The sequence below is a fragment of the Nomascus leucogenys genome, chromosome 22a (assembly GCF_006542625.1).
Source record: "Nomascus leucogenys isolate Asia chromosome 22a, Asia_NLE_v1, whole genome shotgun sequence".
NCBI lineage: Eukaryota > Metazoa > Chordata > Mammalia > Primates > Hylobatidae > Nomascus > Nomascus leucogenys.
Window position 1 is genome coordinate 103,915,741 of NC_044402.1, and position 18,166 is coordinate 103,933,906.

The 18,166-nt window shown below is 38.2% G+C and overlaps 1 protein-coding gene across 5 annotated transcripts in view; it reads right to left on the bottom strand.

Annotated features, from left to right (window-relative positions):
* RAPH1 (Ras association (RalGDS/AF-6) and pleckstrin homology domains 1) overlaps positions 1-18,166 on the bottom strand; it is a 107,810-nt gene that overhangs the window by 9,200 nt on the left and 80,444 nt on the right. For all 5 annotated transcript variants that reach the window (XM_030802825.1, XM_030802824.1, XM_030802822.1 and 2 more), the window contains 8 exons: positions 17,769-17,928; positions 16,439-16,560; positions 14,168-14,233; positions 12,099-12,242; positions 11,103-11,213; positions 5,662-5,760; positions 4,883-5,003; positions 1,800-1,942 (listed from right to left, as the gene is read on the bottom strand). In XM_030802825.1, coding sequence (XP_030658685.1) covers positions 1,800-1,942; positions 4,883-5,003; positions 5,662-5,760; positions 11,103-11,213; positions 12,099-12,242; positions 14,168-14,233; positions 16,439-16,560; positions 17,769-17,928 — 966 coding nt within the window. The remainder of the gene's footprint in view (positions 1-1,799; positions 1,943-4,882; positions 5,004-5,661; positions 5,761-11,102; positions 11,214-12,098; positions 12,243-14,167; positions 14,234-16,438; positions 16,561-17,768; positions 17,929-18,166) is intronic.

The window sequence follows — 18,166 nt, forward strand, 5'->3', positions numbered from 1 at the left end:
CAGTGTTTTGAGAATTTAGATTGTTAGAACCAATTCTCAAATGTTCATTTCTGAAGGAATGGGCTTCAGCCCCACATGGTGCTACTAAGGCCTTCTCTACCCTGCGGGAGCCCAGTTAGTGAACCACATATGCGAATGAAGGAATAAAAGGAAAAATGTCCATTTATTCTCATTCATGAATGTACCTGTATAAGTGATTCAGACCAAATTACCCCCCACCAAAATAAATAAATAAATAAATAAAAACAATTATTAGTAAAAATAAAATAGTTGAGCCCAGGGTGCCACTGGTTCCTCAATGACGGAGTGACCTCTTGCATATTGAAATGGTGACTACAGCCAGGACACATCCTTGCCTACACAACTACAGATGATGTCTGATAGAAGGCCATGATGTCTTTCAAATGAACTAAAGAACCTCTCTATTTTCCTAATTATAGTCTTGTAATAACTATACTCATCCTTCAGTCTCACTGCACAATCTACTATGCAAGGCTCAGGAATCCAAAATTTTAAGGGAAATGGTTTTAATTTAGCCTTCCACATAAAGTATAATTTGAAAAAATTCATCAATGCCCAAAGAAATGGCAAAAGCATTAAAAAAAAAAAAGGTAAGGAATGAGTCTGAATAAATTAACCAGTAAAGAAATAACTGGACTGAATATGGTGGCTCATGCCTGTAATCCCAGCACTTTGCAAAGCCGAGATGGGAGGATTGCTTGAGGCCAGGAGTTTGAGACCAGCCCAGGCAAAATAGCCAGACCTTGCCTCTACCAAAAAATAAAAAACTAGCCGGGCATGGTGGTGTGCACCTGTAGTCCCAACTATTCAGGCAACTACTCGGGAGGCTGAGGTGAGCAAGGAGGCTGAGGTGGGAGGATCATTGGAGCCCAGGAGGCTTAAGTGAGCCCTGATAACACCACTGCATTCCAGCCTGGGTGATGGGAAAGGGAGAGGGAGAGGGAGAGGAGGGGAAGGGGAGAAGGAAGGAAAGGAAGGGAAGGAAGGAACAGAAGGAAGAGAAGGAAGGGGAGGGAGGGAGAGAAGTGAGAGGAGGGAAGGAAGGAAGAAAAGAAAAAAAGGAAGAAAAGAAAAAAAAGAGGCTGGGCACGGTGGCTCACACCTGTAATCCCAGCACTCTGGGAGGCTGAGGCAGGTGGATCACGAAGTCAAGAGGTCGAAACCATCCTGGACAACACGGTGCAACCCTGTCTCTACTAAAAATACAAAAATTAGCTGGGCGTGATAGCATGTGCCTATAATCCCAGCTACTCAGGAGGCTGAGGCAGGAGAATCGTTTGAACCCGGGAGGCGGAGGTTGCAGTGAGCTGAGATGGCGCCACTGCACTCCAGCCTGGCGACAGAGTGAGACTCTGTCAAAAAAAAAAAAAAAAAAAGAGGAAAGGAGAGACAACTGTAAACAGCTTCTCTAGAATTTAGGGCATTCGCAATAGATGGTGTTTTGCCATCCAAACTGCTTAAGGGTGGAAAGGAAGAAATTGTTATTTCTTAAAAATCTGAGCCACTGATAAAAGAATTAAACAAATTGCGTTTTTTTTTAATTTTTTTGAGATTTTAAGTCATTAGAGCTAATTTGTAAATATTCATTTCCAAGGGGAAGTCAAATCAACAGGTCTCTCTGAACTGTCTTTACCCATTACAATTAGGAAGATTGAAAATTAACAAAGGAGACCAAAATAAGGCCAAATAAGATCCCCGATAAAGACATGACAGAGCAACAATTTAAACCCAAAAGAATACCACAGAATTTTCAACGTAAATTAAAACGAAGCTGTTACCTTGCTGGACTCTTCCAGCTGAGTGCCTCGTTTCCAGGCTTCAGAGAATATGGAGCTCACGGTGCTCTGGGAACGGACGTGTCCTGCTGGCTGGGTGTCAGAAACTCCACTATCAGACTGATTGGAGTGATTTGACTGAGACTCTGTTTAAAATAGTTTTTTAAACATAGGTTTAAAAGAGTCAGTATTCTGACAGCATTCATATGTATGTCTAGTTAGATCTTTTACACAAGGTCAAGTGCTGTGTAGAACAGCACCAAGTTATTTTGCTCATTTCATCATAAACACAGCCAGTATTTTCTACTAGAAAACTTCCCTTACCTTGGAATTAATAAGAAATCTCAGATTAGTTTTAAATACTTCACCATGAGAGACTGATAATTGTAATAAATGATTCACATAACATTATTGGTATCCTGACATCCAGTCTTGCATGAAATCAACTCTAAACAATAAAAGAATTAATGAACCATCAGTAGAGGAGTCTCTCAATCATGTCTGCATTACATTCAGCATCAGCCTTTTTAATACCCCTGCCCTAAGGTCACCCCAGAATTGTAACTTAGGAATTCAGATCTATACACAATGATTATTTCCTTTCTTCTAGCAATGAACAATACTTAGAATTTGACCCTCTAGTGGGAAGTGTGTTTCCTAGGGATTTAGGTATTGGCCCCATAGGGTGGCAGCTGTGCTGTATCCTGGCCTGTCAGCAAGGCACAAAAAAGTTTTGAAAGGAGTGGGGCCTGGTGGGAATGGCTGTGAGCATACAGTGTCTCTTTGCCGCCTGAGCGAGGAGGCTGAGGTGGGAGGATCATTTGAGCCCAGGAGACTTAAGTGAGCTATGATAACACCACCGCATTCCAGCCTGGGTGATGGGAGAGGGAGGAAGGAAAAGGAAGGAAAGGGAAAGGGAACCATGTTCTGGAAGGGTTGCTGTTTTTTTGTTTTTTTTTTCCATTTTAATAAATATTTTCTTAGAATAGTTTTAAGATATCTACATATTAGATATTTGAATATGAGAAGAGTTTTAGCACAGAATTCCTATATACCCGGCATCCAGTTTACCCATTTAGCAATATGTTTGGTTTTAAAGAAATTCTCCTTTGGGAAAAAAGTGTCCTCTTTTAATTTTATTCCCTTTTCCCCACTATTAACATGTTACATTACTATACTACATTTGTCACAACTAAGGAAATGTCCTGCTACTATTAACTACGCTCCACACTTTATTCGGATTTCACTAGTTTTTCCCTCATGTGCCTTTTCTGATCCAGGACACCACGTTACAGTTAGTCATCATGTCTCCTATAACAGCTTCTCAGAATTTCCTGTTTTTGATGACTTAGACAGTTTTGAGGAATAGTGGTCAGGTACCTTGTAGACTGTCTCTCAGTTTTGGTTTGTCTGATGCTTTTTCTCTTGATTAGTCTGAGTTTATGGAACTCGGAGGAAGATCATAGAGGAGAAAAGCCATTCTCACACACTATGTCAAAGGTCCCTATAACCAATATGACTTAGATATTGACCTTGACCACGTGGTTGTGGCAGTGTTTGTCAGGTTTCTCCACTGTGAAGTTACCCCTAATCCCCGCTCCATAATCACTGGAAGCAAGTCACTAAGCACAGTCCACACTTGAGGACTGAAGAGGTAAGCTCCACTTCCTTCAGGACAAAGTGTCTTCATCAATCATTTAGAAATCTACACAGGACAGTTGTCTCCTCTTCCCCATTTATTTATTCAATGATTTATTTACATCAGTATAAACTCATGGATATTTATGTCCATGGGTTACAATCCTATACTACATTACTTATTGTATTGCTCAAATTGTTCCAGCTTTGACCTTTGGAGCTTTCAGACTGGCTCCTCTGTGTATCCCTTTGACATATTCTCATCTTGTGTTTTGTGAGACAGGGTCTCGTTCTGTTGCACAAGCTGGAGCGCAGTGGTGTGATTATAGCTCACTGCAGCCTTGAACTTTTGGGCTCAAGCAATCCTCCTGCCTCAGCCTCCTGAGTTGCTAGGACTATGTGTACTACCAAGTCTGGCTAATTAAAAAAAAAAAAAAAGTTGTAGAGATGGGGTCTTGCTGTGCTGCCCAGGCTGGTTTTGAACTACTGGGCTCAAGTGATCCCTTAACCTAGGCCTCCCAAAGCATTGACATTACAGGCGTGAGCCACTGCACCTGGCCCTACTGTTGTTTTTTAAGCATTCCCTTACTTTCTGGCATTACAAGATGCTCCAGGCTCATCTTGTATATATTTGCTCCTGCAGCCCTATAATCAGCCATTTCTCTATTTCTCTTGACAGCCTTGGGTTTTTTTTTTTTTTTTTAAGAATGGTATTAGAAACCATGATCTATTTAAGCAGCATCCTTGGCCAAAATTTAATAAAACAAAAAAACAAAAAGAAACCTCTATGATCTAGGGACTGGGTATTCTCATTGTTCCTGGGGTATCACTGCTTCTAGTCCTCAGTGGACAGCACTAGGAAATGTGTATATACACATTCTAAATTTGTTTTTACTTAATAGAGATGAAATAGTCATACAGCTTTTAAATATACTACTAAAGTTATTATTTCATCACATCCAATGCAAAAATTTAAAAATTCTGCTTTTAGATGACATGGATCTCATTCATGAAACATTTTGAATTGAAAGAAGATTTATGTTAAGATGTAATCATAGCACACACTTGTTTAAAGGATATAGGAATCTGAAGGAGTGCAGCTTCTTCATGGATTCTGAGTACAAAGATTCTTTCCAAGTAATGTTTTATCCCAAATTATGCATTAACAGTGTCCAGCAGTATGTATGTTTTGAATAAATTTTATAAATATAAATAACAAAACTGGCTTTAGAAATCTATATACTGATTTTTCACTTCAAATACATTTGTGAACTAGCCCATGATACTGTACCCTCTAGCAACTTTTAAAAAGGCATCTATTGATTATAATTTAGGAATTAAGTATGGCTCCGGTTTTTAAGAATCAAGTTGAAATTTCCAGGTCTATCAGTCTCTGCAGAGACCTTCATATTAATCGCAAAATAGTGCTTTGAAGCATGTTGAACTACCTGGGATGCTGGAAGAACTGGATCCTGATTTAATACTGGAGCTGGATAAGGAAGTCCAATCATAGGCTGACTCTGTCCTCTTCAAGGCTTCTTGGTAGTTCATATAGAGCTGCTTCCCATACTAAAGAGAAGACAGGAAATGGTGACATCTAAACTTTACTGAGTATGATACAGAAGGATAAGGTAAAATGGGGGACATATTTCTGTTTAATGATTGATGGTCTGTATTAAAATTAATACCTATGATACTTCAAAAATTCCTCTAATACCATAAATTATAATCTATTCTTATTTCTCCTCATTTTTAGAGGGGCAGCAAGAAGTCAACACTTGATTCTATTCATTATAAACATTAACGTTTTTTCACCCCAAATTCTTGATCCAAGGGCAGCTTTTTAGCACTCTTCAGGATACTGCTCCAAATGTGGTTGGTAAATGATCATTACCTAAGGTAATTTAATTTTTCCAAAACTTACTTTGCTTAGGCTAAACTCTACTATTTAAGAATCATATAATGCATTCTCCAAAGCCAAAATAAATCACTTTGATACTACACAAGCTTTTACCAGCAGTATTATTCCAAGTATACCAAATGTTAAAAGTTTATCCCTATAAACAAGGAAAAAAGACAACATTTAAAACTTGAAACTTAGGCCTGAAAAACCTAGGCACTGGCAAATCCATGAACATGAAATAGTCAGAATAGTTGTCATGACAACGAAAACTATATCATCGACAAACACCTCATTATTCCATCATCAAATCAAAAGGAGACATGCCTTTGCAATGCGGACCCCATTGACCCACTGATGCAGTGTCCTCACATCATCACAACAAAGGTACTTGATATATTGAGATTTCTTCTGGATTTGTGGATGCTGCAAGATTAAAGACAAAATCCAACTAAGTCCCTTGGAGAACTAAAGAAAAACAAACTTTATCAAAGCTTAAACATATTCTGACAAGTTATAGGTCATTAGAGTAATGGCCAATACATTTATGCTTCTTATATGGCCATAAGGCCAAATAAAATAGCCCATAAGAATTTTTACAAAGTAAATGAGAAAGAAACTTTTGTGAAATTTTAGGTCAAGATGTCCAAGTTAAAATAGATCTTCACATCTTGAGAAATTCCCAAACATTCCTTCTACATTTCAAAGAAACAAAGTTCATCAAGGTTAACAAAGTCCATAGAATTCTCCATCTATAAGATTATGGAAAAGGAAGAGAACGTTTAATTTCACTTTCAACCCACTGAAATTATGGGTGCAGAAGACTCCAAATCAGAGAGGGACTTTGACAAAGCTTCAGTGTCTAGAGGTGAGGTGAATTACTGGGCTGGGTACACCAAGCCTATAGCACAGCACCTGGGACAAGAATCTACAGTCACACCTGTCACAGGTGAGTACAGCCCTGTAGGCCCCACTCTCTACCAAACTACAGGGCTGCAGCACTTGCCTCCAGGGGACACGTAGATGTCAACAGCATCATCACATTTAGTTTTTACTTTTCAGTTGAGGCTTGGATGAGAGGTGACTGACTTAACCTTGGCTACAAAATCCAGGTGTTAGGAATATGTTTAAGGATTTTTAACACCACTGAGCCTCAACCACTAGGTCCTTGGACAGAAAAGCCCTAAATCACACTTGTTCTGAATGTAATGACTTATGATTACCGCATCTCTTTTCAACTATTCTGAAAACCAAAAAACTAATGGCTATAATTTGCCTGGAAAAAATTTTAAATTTGTGTTCAGTTATAAGAAAGAAAAAAGCCAGACGTGGTGGCTCAGGCCTGTAATCCCAGCACTTTGGGAGGCCAAGGCGGGTGGATCAAGGGGTCAGGAGTTCGAGAGCAACCTGACCAACATGGTGAAACCCCGTCTCTATTAAAAATACAAAAATTAGTTGGACGTGGTGGTGCATGCCTGTAATCCCAGCTACTCAGGAGGCTGACACAGGAGAATCGCTTAAACCCGGGAGGCAGAGTCTGCAGTGAGCCAAGATCGTGCCACCGCACTCCAGCCTGAGTGACAGAGCGAGACTTCATCTCAATAAAAAAAAAAAAAAAGAGAAAAAGAAAAAAAGCTTTAAAAGAATTTAGTTTTCCAAAATTCCCCAATCATATTCATTTGTTGTGAAAATCCATGAGCTCAATAAAATAAGCAATTTAAATAAGTGTTCAATGCATCAAGAATAGATGGCCACCAACAGAAGTTATGTATCTGCATTGTTAAAGATCAATCACTTTGGTCTACAATGAGGAAAAAAAAAAAAAAAGAAACCCATTAATTCTATTCTTTTTCAGAGCTCAGCTCCTGTAACATTTAATACCAAAACCAATTTTCTTGTTGAAGGTTATAGTCAGTTTTAAACAATAAACCCTCAACAATAAGAGGTTAGCAAAATAATACCTAACAGTCTTCCCTCCTGATAATATAGGCCCTCTCTTGGAATATGCTCCTTGTCCATGGTAAATTACATTATAATAAACCATAATAGTGATCTTGAAAAAGCAAAGGAGGGCAGACAGAGAAGTATGTATTCTTCTATAAAAGGAGGAAGGGGGGTTTTACCTCATTCATTCATTCAACAGATACTTAGTGAGAACTATTTGCCAGGTGCTTCAAGTAGGTTTAGTGATGAGCAAAACAAAAGCTATAGTTTGTGCAGAAGATAAAATAGGCTAACTGAAAAGAGCTCTGTTAGTGTTGCCAGTGAGGGCTTAAGAGACTGTTCTGCTTCATGGAGGCACTGTCTGCAGGGCAAGGTTCAGAGATCTTAGCAAGCTGCTTTAGATGGCTCACAACTGCATCACCACCCCCTCCCTTCATGGTGATTTGCAAACTCGACTGCATGGGTGTTCAACTGTAGCAGAAGCCCAAGTGTGCATGTGTGCTTCTATGCGTTCTGCACAAAAAGAGGTTTTTTTTTTTTAATCAAAACAACATCTGGGAAAATCAAAGAGAAATTATCTTCCACCCTGTTCTCCTCATCTCTCTAACCGGGGAATACAGATAATAACCTGAAGAGTACTATGGTGTAAGTATGAGTCTTTTTAAGTCAAGTATCAGATTACTGCTAGTTTAAAATTCCTTTTAGAACCTCAAAACATTTTTTCATTCTCTCACATAATAAAGGCATTCATTACTTTCCTTATGGTCATCCAGGCTCTGTACAAGTACTTCTGCAGATTGTCTGTTCTGCTAATATATTATTTTATTAAAAGTGGCATTTATTGCACCCTTGCTATGTACTAGACACTATGTAAAATATTTCACATACTTCACATTTTTCATTAAATACTCACAAAACCCCTCTGAGTTACATATTATTATCTCCACGTTCCAAGAAGAAAGCAAGGCACAGAGTAAGGTTAAAACAGCACTCAAAATTGCTTCCGATAAGTGAAAGGTAGTACTAGAATTTGAACCCATGCAATCTCATCCCAGAGTGCATGCTTTTAACTACTATTTCATACTACTGCCTTATTAAAATGTGCCCCTTTGAATCTGCTACCTCTGCTCCATTTTTCCCCACAATATTATGCTGTCATTTTAAAAATTATACCAGGGTTAAGAGGAAGGCTGGAGGAGACATTCATTGCTAAAAACCAGAAGCTCCACATTTAGATTCTTAAGAGAGTCCAGAGAACATATAATGAAACTGCTCCCAAAACAGATGACTACCTATTAAGAAAGAAAGGTCAACATTTCATTTTTAAAGTGACGCTGACAGGTTGAGTGCAGGCCCCTATGGCCAGCCCCTCCTCCCCACTTCTTTCCTGGCAGAGCCTTACCTCTCACCTATATCCCATAGGGTGTGAATTCTGACTGGTGTAAGCCAACCATAGTAGTTTTATTCCCTTGTCAGTCATCGGCTTGTCAGCAGAAAATGTACTCTGGGCCAGTAACTCTCAAAAGGAGGGTGGTTGAGTAACTGCTGTGAAATAGTTCCTTCCTCTTATAAAAGACAAATACAGGGAGCAATAATCCCTCTTCTGCTGGCTGGATTTTACTGGGTCTACATGTGATGCATAGAACTGCAGCAGCCATCTTGGGACTGTGAGGTGAATCAGCCTGAGAATAAGCTGATACGCGGGAAGTAGAACAAGGAAAGATGGAAAGAATTTGAGTTCTCACTGACAATCTTGAGCCACTGAAATAACCAACCAACTCTTACTGTTTTCATGTTATGAGATTCCCCCAATAACTTTCTTTTATGTGGACTATGTCTACTGATATTGAAGGAGTTAAAAATGTACCACCCTGGCATATAGTGACTACGTTAAAAGACACTTGAAAAACAGCTGGTACAGAAGATCACTCTGACCTTCATGCTATTTCTAAAAAGCCTTAGAAGATGAAATTACCATGCAAAAGATGCCTTCTCAATACTAGAAAGCGACAATATCTTTCTCCTCAGGGATGAGAAGTTGAAACCAACAGAATTCTGTACAGACCTTGTTAAAATAACTCGTATCTTTAAGGCTTCACATATAATTTTTTTATTCTTTGTCCAATCCAGTATACAAGTAATTATGCTTTTCTCCTGTTGATCTCTTATGTCAATTTAATTTGTGTGCCCAGCTAGGACCCTAAGAGTATGGAAGTGAAGTTTTTCCACCCCAGCAATACTTACATTATAAATTAAAACTAAGAAAAAATTAAACTACAAGAATACACAGGCCAGGCCAGGCACAGTAGCTCATGCCTAGAATCCCAGCACTTCAGCAGACTGAGGTAGGCGGATCACTTGAGGCCAGCCTGACCAACACTGACTTCACTAGCGTGAAGATACCATCACATGTCATATAACCTCTTAAAAACATATACATATGTGAGAGAATGAAAGTTCAAGAGGCAAATAACATCTTAGCGTTATTAAATAATTTTGACATCATGGTCTTAGGGACTGACTCTCAGCAGACTGTGGACCTCATTTTGAAAACTGCTGAATTAAGCTACTTTGTACTGACTTTTAAAAAATTATTTGCACCTAAAGGTACCTAAAATGATACAGTGGTGTTCCCCCAAAACACAATTATGTAATAAAAGGTTACCATTATGGCCAGGAGCAGTGGCTCTGCCTGTAATCCTAGCACTCTGGGAAGCCTAGGCAGGCAGATGGCTTGAGGCCAGGAGTCTGTGACTAGCCTAGGCAACATGACTAATCCCTGTCTCTACAAAAAAACACAAAAATTAGCTGGGTGTGGTGGCATGTGCCTGAAGTCCCAGCTACTTGGGAGACTGAGCTGGAAAGATCGCTGGAGCCTGAGAAGTCGAGGCTACAGTGAGCTGTGATTGCGCCACTGCACTCCAGCCCAGGTGACAGAGCAAGACCCTGCCTCAAAAAAAAAAAAAAAAAGGTTGCTATTACAATGTACTGAACTTTATCAAAGCAATCAAAACTCCAAAATCCTAAAATCCTAAAACTCCCAAACTAATGGCAGTCCCCAAACTAAAGTGACAATTCTCAGAGAAAAGTGAAATTAAACATGATGATATGAACATGTAGACCTAAGTAGTTACCAAGGAATTACAAAGATGGAGCTAATGAAAAAAAAAAATTATCTCCCTAATTTTCTTGAATTTTGTATGTCATTTTTATCAGTGTTCTAATAGATCACTATAAATTTGCTTAAAATGTCCGTTCTTCTCAGAAGTACAGATATAATCATTGCAAGAAGTACAAAAGCTTGAATAGAGAAGAAAAAAAACCTTCCTAAAAACAGCTCAGGTCACAATACATGCATGGACTATCGTGACTATAGTTCAGGGAAAAAAAAGAGACAAAAATTATTTCTGGACCAGATGACAGCCAGTCTGATTTGAACTTGGACACAGTGCCCTCTGATGGTTTGCTGAGTAAGTACAGGAAAAGAACTAAAGCACATTTATGACCTACATTCGGCTCTAAGTTTTCCTAAAATAAGCCTGGTGTTAAATGAGAATCTCAAATTTATAATCAAATACATTTTATATCTCACAACTCAAAGCTTACAATCTAATATTCACTCCTTACCTAGAGATACTTGGCTCAGGGTCTGCTATGATATAGCACATGCCTCTTTTCCTTACCACACTTCACCATTCCTTTTTAAACTTTGAGAATAAAGCAAAAACAGTATAATTGGTGGAATCTCAACAGTTCTAAAATGTCCAATAACCTGCTCTATGTCTAACATCAATTAAAATTCCTAAAAAGAAATATGTGTTTACCTTCAGCACCAGACAATAGTCTGTAGGTGCTTTGTATTTGTTCCGATAGTCCTGGCCATAATAAACGTTGACGTGATCCAGCTGGAGAAAGCACACCAGATCCCGAGAGACCTAAGATAAAAACACCAAAAAGATAAAATTAATAATGCGCAAACAAGCAAATATACCTGGTTAACATTTTCTAGGTGAGAATCAAAACTACTTTTGCTAATACTAAATAGAAATTATTGCTATTTACACAAGAAAATGAAATGCTCCATAAATGTTTCTTCTTTAATCATTAACGTAACAAAAAAAGCAGCCCATTTTACTTATTGTTTTGTCATTCACAATGAACACTAACTTGTTAAGGAGTGTTGGCATTTTAAAGATACTATTAATATAGTCTAGCACATTAAAAACAATATTGTATGATAGAGCTCTCTGGAAAGAACAAGAAAAGGTAGTTCAGTGCCTATAATGCATATGTAAAGTACAGTGATTTGCAACTGGTTGGGGGGAGGTTTTCACCAGTTAAATAGGGGCAACAATATATGCTCATAGGACCGTTGTGAAGACTAGATGAGCTAATACTGTAAAAAAGTTTAAAACAGTCTTGGTGCCAATAAGCATGGAAGTGATAGCTACATCAGGGTGGCCCTTAGCAGAAGAAGCATATTACCCAAACAAGATAAAAAAGCCTGTAATCCCGGAGAGCTGTGCTGTTCTTCCCAAACAAAAATAAACAAAACTACTCCAGAAAGAGTCCCCCCAAAACAACAAATAAAACTATGATTTCAAATTTGGTAAAGAGAACTGAGATAGGCTCAACTAGTGACCAGAGAAGTAAGAACTTTCAGGTTTCTTCTTCTTTATAATAGATTAATAAAGCAATATTCTATGTCTTCCACGAATTGAAACAAATCATAGCCTGGGTTCACCTTATCAGCATACTCAATACAAATGAAAAGCAATTAGCATAATGAGGAAGTTCAAATTCCAACAGAAGGGACACACCTTTGCTTTTCCTTTAGGAACATAGTAGATACCAGATGCTCGCAAGAGAAAATAACGCTTTTTCCAGGACTTCTTGCCATCATCCTTCAACCAAAGGACTCCTTCAATTTCTGGTACAGTTACAGAACTTCCACAAAAACATTCCTAAAATAACAAGATTATTTGGAAAGACTTATGATCGTTGGATTCTCAGAACAAAGTTGTGTTTACTCCTGTGAAATGCATGACAGTTATTAAACCAAAATGGTTTTATATTAAAACCAAGCTGCTAATTTAACCTCAATTAGAACTTTCCAGCCAGGTGTAGTGGCTCATGCCTGTAATCCCAGCACTTTGGGAAGCCGAAGCGGGCGGATCACTTGAGGTCAGGAGTTCAAGACCAGCCTGGCCAACATAGTGAAACCACGTCTCTACTTAAAAAAAAAGCCGGGCATGGTGGCGCGAGCCTGTAGTCCCAGTTATGTGGGCAGCTGAGGCACAAAAATTGCTTGAACCTGGGAGGCGGAGATTGCAGTGAGCTGAGATCGCACCACTGCACTCCAGCCTGGGCAACAAAGCGAGACTGTCTCAAAACAAAAACAAAACCAAAAAACACTTTCTATTCTAAACACCATATGAATTTGGAACTACTATGGCAATCCTAAAATGTTTATTAAATAAAAATGCCAGTCATACATGTAATACTGAATTTTTACCTACAAACTTTTAACTAAAACACTGTTTCGGAGAAAAACTAAGTTGACACATTAACTGAGTTGCATATAACAGTAGTTAAATACCTTTGTAAACAGCATAGTTACACTAAATTTAATGAAACTGTCAGGGCAAACCAAGCATTAGACTTTATTTTTTCTCTACATTTAGATTAGCTGTCAAACTAAACAGGAATATATTTTAAAACAATGCAACGTGCTAAGTGTATGATTAAACTTTAAGAATTTAAAAACTATCCATTTACGTGACTCTAAGACAAAGAGGGCATTTATTTAAAAAATACTTAATACTAAGTTGAAAGGACTATAAACACTCAAAATTCTAAGTTCTAAACACCATGCTTTGATAAAAATCTAATATTAAATAAATCAATCATGTATTTGTGAAAGAAAAGAGAAATCCTCAGAAAACACTAATATAGGACATTTGGGCCTAAATTAATTTCTTTCTCCTCAAAGTACAGAAAAATTAGGAATTATAAGGCGGATTTTTACTAAACTGTAGCTAGTATCACTATGAAAACTGAATGTCGATCTTCGCTTCCTAATTGCCTTGCTGGTAAGTAAGGGTTTATTCAGGTTTTCAAGTATACTAACTTATTTGATTTTAGTTCTTTAAAATCAGCCAAAAATTCAATTACGTTTTTCCAAAAAAGATCATGATTTTAAAAATTATTTAATTATTTAAGGATAAGGCTGGAAATAATTTGTGAACAGCTAATTATATTCAAATTTCTCTCTGAGTAAGCAGATAAAAACAGCAAAACCACATCCTTCATTGACCAGCCATCTCTCCCACTTGGCAGCCCCTAAAAGCTCATTATTCTTAGATCACTAGAATATGGCTTGGCAAAATAATTGTTTTTAAAAGGGTCTTCAGTGGCCTAACACGTTCACACAGTTGAAGTCTCTCCCTCATACTATCAAAGAATACACAGGCTTCTTTAGTTAAAATTGTAACTACAAATATAGAACACTGACATACTTGACTTCAAAAAGGTACTTTTTATTTTATTTATTTATTTGTTTTATTGAGACAGAGTCTCACTCTGTTGCCAGGCTGGAATGCAGTGGCGCGATCTCGGCTCACTGCAACCTCCGCATCCCAGGTTCAAGCAATTCTCTGCCTCAGCCTCCTGAGTAGGTGGGATTACAGGCACCCACCATCACACCTGGCTAATTTTTATATTTTTTAATAGACAGGGTTTCACCATCTTGGGCAGGCTGGTCTTGAACTCCTGACCTTGTGATTCACTCGCCTCAGCCTCCTGAAGTGTTGGGATTACAGGCGTGAGCCACGACACCTGGCCTAATATTTTAATTTTTAAATGTGCAGGAAAATGGGGGGTGTCATACCTCCAAGAGGACTTCTTTGTTTCTATCTGCCATCTCAGCTGTTTCCTTTTTCCCCAAAAGATAATTCTGGAAAAACAAATATATGGAAGGGATGGGTAGGGGAGAAAAGAAGAAGATTAAAGCATAAATCCATTCTGTTATTCCCTTGGCACAGGTGTGTGTATGTTTTCTTCTAGAGAAATAGCAATTCTAATTTCTGTTGGTATAGGGTAGAATAAACTTTGAAAAGTTACCTGTATATGGGCATCATCACTAAAATGCTTAACACCAGTCTCCTCCTTGCCTGTCCACTTGTCATAAACTGTCCTTACCCAGACTGTGAGGTGGTATTACATTCAACAGCTGGCAAATATGTTTTGGGATATCTAATGAAAGCTACAGTTAAAGGATCTGAAAGGTTTAGAAATTCATAAGTACAACAAGTAAGGCATATTTCCTTAAAATATACTGATCTAGGTGCAGAAAATTTATGTTCTGGCTTTTTAAGAAGAAATCCTGTATTCTCTGGGACTCATTTATTAATAATCTCATTTACTTGACTCAACTAAAAATCTGAATTCTGGCTGGGCACAGTGGCTCACACCTGTAATCCCAGCACTCTGGGAGGCCGAGGTGGGTGGATCACGAGGTCAGAAGTTCGAGACCAGCCTGACCAACACGGTGAAACCCCATCTCTACTAAAAATACAAAATTAGCCGGGTGTGGCAGCACGCACCTGTAGTCCCAGCTACTCAGGAGGCTGAGGTAGGAGAATCGCTTGGAGGCGGAGGTTGCAGTGAGCCAAGATCACGCCACTCACTCCAGCCTGGGCAACAGAGCGAGACTCCGTCTCAAAAAACAAACAAACAAACAAACAAATCAAACTAAAGTCTACTCATTAGTACACAGTCATCCCTTGTTGTCCATAGGAGATTGATTCTAGGACCTCCTCTGTATACCAAAATCTGCTGATGCTTAAGTCACTTATAAAAATGGGGTCACATTTGCATATAACCTATGCACATTCTCCCTTGTACTTTAAATAATCTCTAGATTACTTATAATACCTAATACAATGCCTACATATCATTTAACTTGCATGAATTCAATGCAGTACTCAAGCGTGGCATATTCAAGTTTTGTTTTTTGGAACTTGGAATTATTTTTCTGAATATTTTAGATCTGCAGTTGGGCGAATCCACAGATGCAGAACCCATGGATATAGAGGGCTGACTGTAATTTTTTTTCTTTTTCTTTTTTTTTTTTCTTGGAGACGGAGTCACGCTCTGTCATCCAGGCTGGAGTGCAGTGGCACAATCTCGGCTCACTGCAAGCTCCGACTCCCGGATTCACGCGATTCTCTTGCCTCAGCCTCCCGAGTAGCTGGGACTACAGGCGCCCACCACCACGCCCAGCTAATTTTTTGTATTTTTAGTAGAGATGGGGTTTCACCATGTTAGCCAGGATGGTCTCGATCTCCTGACCTTGTGATCCATCCACCTCGGCCTCCCAAAGTGCTGGGATTACAGGAGTGAGCCACTGCACCTGGCCTGTAATTATCTTTCATAACTGCCTAGAAAAAGATCTGTTGATACCCCCAAATATGTATTCTTCACTAAAACATCCGGAAAAGATGTGTCATGGTTAAGCCATCTGAAGCATAACTACGCAATATCTTTAACACTGCTGCTATTTTTCCTCATTACTACTTTTTATTGTGGAGTTGTTTTCCCTCACCTACTGAATTTTGTAAAATGTCTAGGTATTGGGAAGTATTAACTCAAACATTATTTTGGAATAAGGAAAGATGTCAAATAAATCAAAGTATGTTTATTAGAATGTAGAGCCATTTGTAATCAAGGTTACTGGAATGTTTAAAAAGTAATTCCAAAATAAGTGTCAACTGGATAAATGGCTGGAGTAGAGAAGTACTTTTCTTTGATGAGATGACAAACTCACCAAATAAACAGCTGGGTTCAACACAGCTCTGGATTACAGAGCCAAAAGACCCGGTAACTCACTAGAGCTATACTTCTGCTTCCAAAAGGGCTCACCCCATCTGGTTCTGGAGGACTGGGAACCTCTTTGGGGCCTAACGTGTGGGCACCAGCTGACTTTCCACCTCAGCAGCAGCAGCAGCAGCAGTAGTAGATGATGCTCCTATGGGATTTTGCAGGTGTATCGCTCCAACCAGGTGTTTACCAGTCTTTTAACTCTATTAACTTAGCAGTAATTGAATAAAATAGGAGACATATTTACAAATCCTGATCTCTGTAAGTTGTTTGGTCTTACCTGTGGGTTTTTGAAAAGTGCATATTTTTCTATACGCTCCATAAATATAAGCTTGTTTTGGCTATCTCTTGTCCAATTAAGAAGATTTTCAACCAAGTTTTCATGGTCTTCAAAGATTCTCTCTGTCCCAAAATAAAATATCCATATTTTGTTAGTATTCATTAGAGTTGCATGAAAGACATGAAACTTTGCGAAGTAGTTAACCTCAGAACCACAGAATCTTAACTGACATTTTAGCACCTAAAAATTATCTGGTCTTCCCTAATTTTTCAAACAAAGAAATATGCCTTAATTATGTTAATAACATAACCAATGTCACACAGCTGATATATGGAAGAACTAGGACTAGAATCTAGGCTTTCTGACTTGCAGGACACCATTCTTCAGTCTTAAACATTTTCCCATCCCACCCTTAAAAATAAAACATTAGTTACATCTTATAAGTTTCGATATCAAGTATTTCCTATTTAGTTCTTGGCATTTAAAACATTTCCAAGATGATTTCTTCTTTGATCCATGACTGTTGTTTAATCTTAAACATAGATATATTTTCTAATTTCCAAATTAGAAATGAAAGAACATGTCCTGTATACTGAACATATGTTAAAGAACACATTCTAGATATGGATTCTTTGAAATTTGTTAATGTGTTTTGTTTCCCGAGTCAAATGCTGGTTTAAAGACTTCAGTAGAAATTCAAGTTAACATAATAATCTTTAGTAAATGCATCAGTCTATCCAGTTCTTATTTGAAGAAAAAAACTATTTTGTTACCTTTTTAAAAAACTTTGTTTTAGCCATTATAAAATCTGAAGTGAATTGGAAATGACCTTGTATTCAAAGAACTCTTAAAACACTTCAGAAAAAAATGTAAAGAAGCCAAATTATGAAAGGTAATTTTATCGAAAAAATATATAAAGATGAGGCCAGGCGTGGTGGTTCACTCCTGTAATCCCAGCACTTTGGGAGGCCGAGGTGGGTGGATCACAAGGTCAGGAAATCAAGACCATCCTGGCCAACAGGGGAAACCCCATCTCTACTAAAAAATACAAAATATTAGCTGGGCGTGGTGGTGCACACCTGTAGTCCCAGCTACTCAGGAGGCTGAGGCAGGATAATTGCTTGAACCCAGGAGGCAGAGGCTGCAGTGACCCGAGATCGTGCCACTGCACTTCAGTCTGGGTGACAGAGTGAGACTCCATCCCCCAAAAAATTAAAATAAAATAAAATAAAACATATATATATATATAAAGATAACAAAATGTTTTCATCAACATGAAAACTGATGAAATTACACAAAAATTAGAAAGCAAAGCAATGATATTACTAACCCATTTGTAATTCAGAAACAGTTTCTACCAGTGACCAGTCTAAACTATAACCGCAGTGGGATTTGTCCATCAGGTTATCCAGTACTTGTCTTACTGTCTGCCTCTCATCCACCATCATTGTTTTAGAACTGTCATCAGACATGTGGACTCTAATCACCAGCTATGACAGGTAAAAAGAAAAGTAAATGAACACTAAAAAATGGCATTCTAGGAAAGGCACTGATCCAATATCAAATAAAATTTGGATTAATGTATTTGTATATAAATTAAAACACAAATAATGACTTCATTATGCAAAAATATAGGCTAAAAATCAGACATCAAATAACCTGTTTAAGTAAATTTAAAGCATTTTAAAAATATAACAGATAAGGTTATAATGTTATGAGTACTCCTTT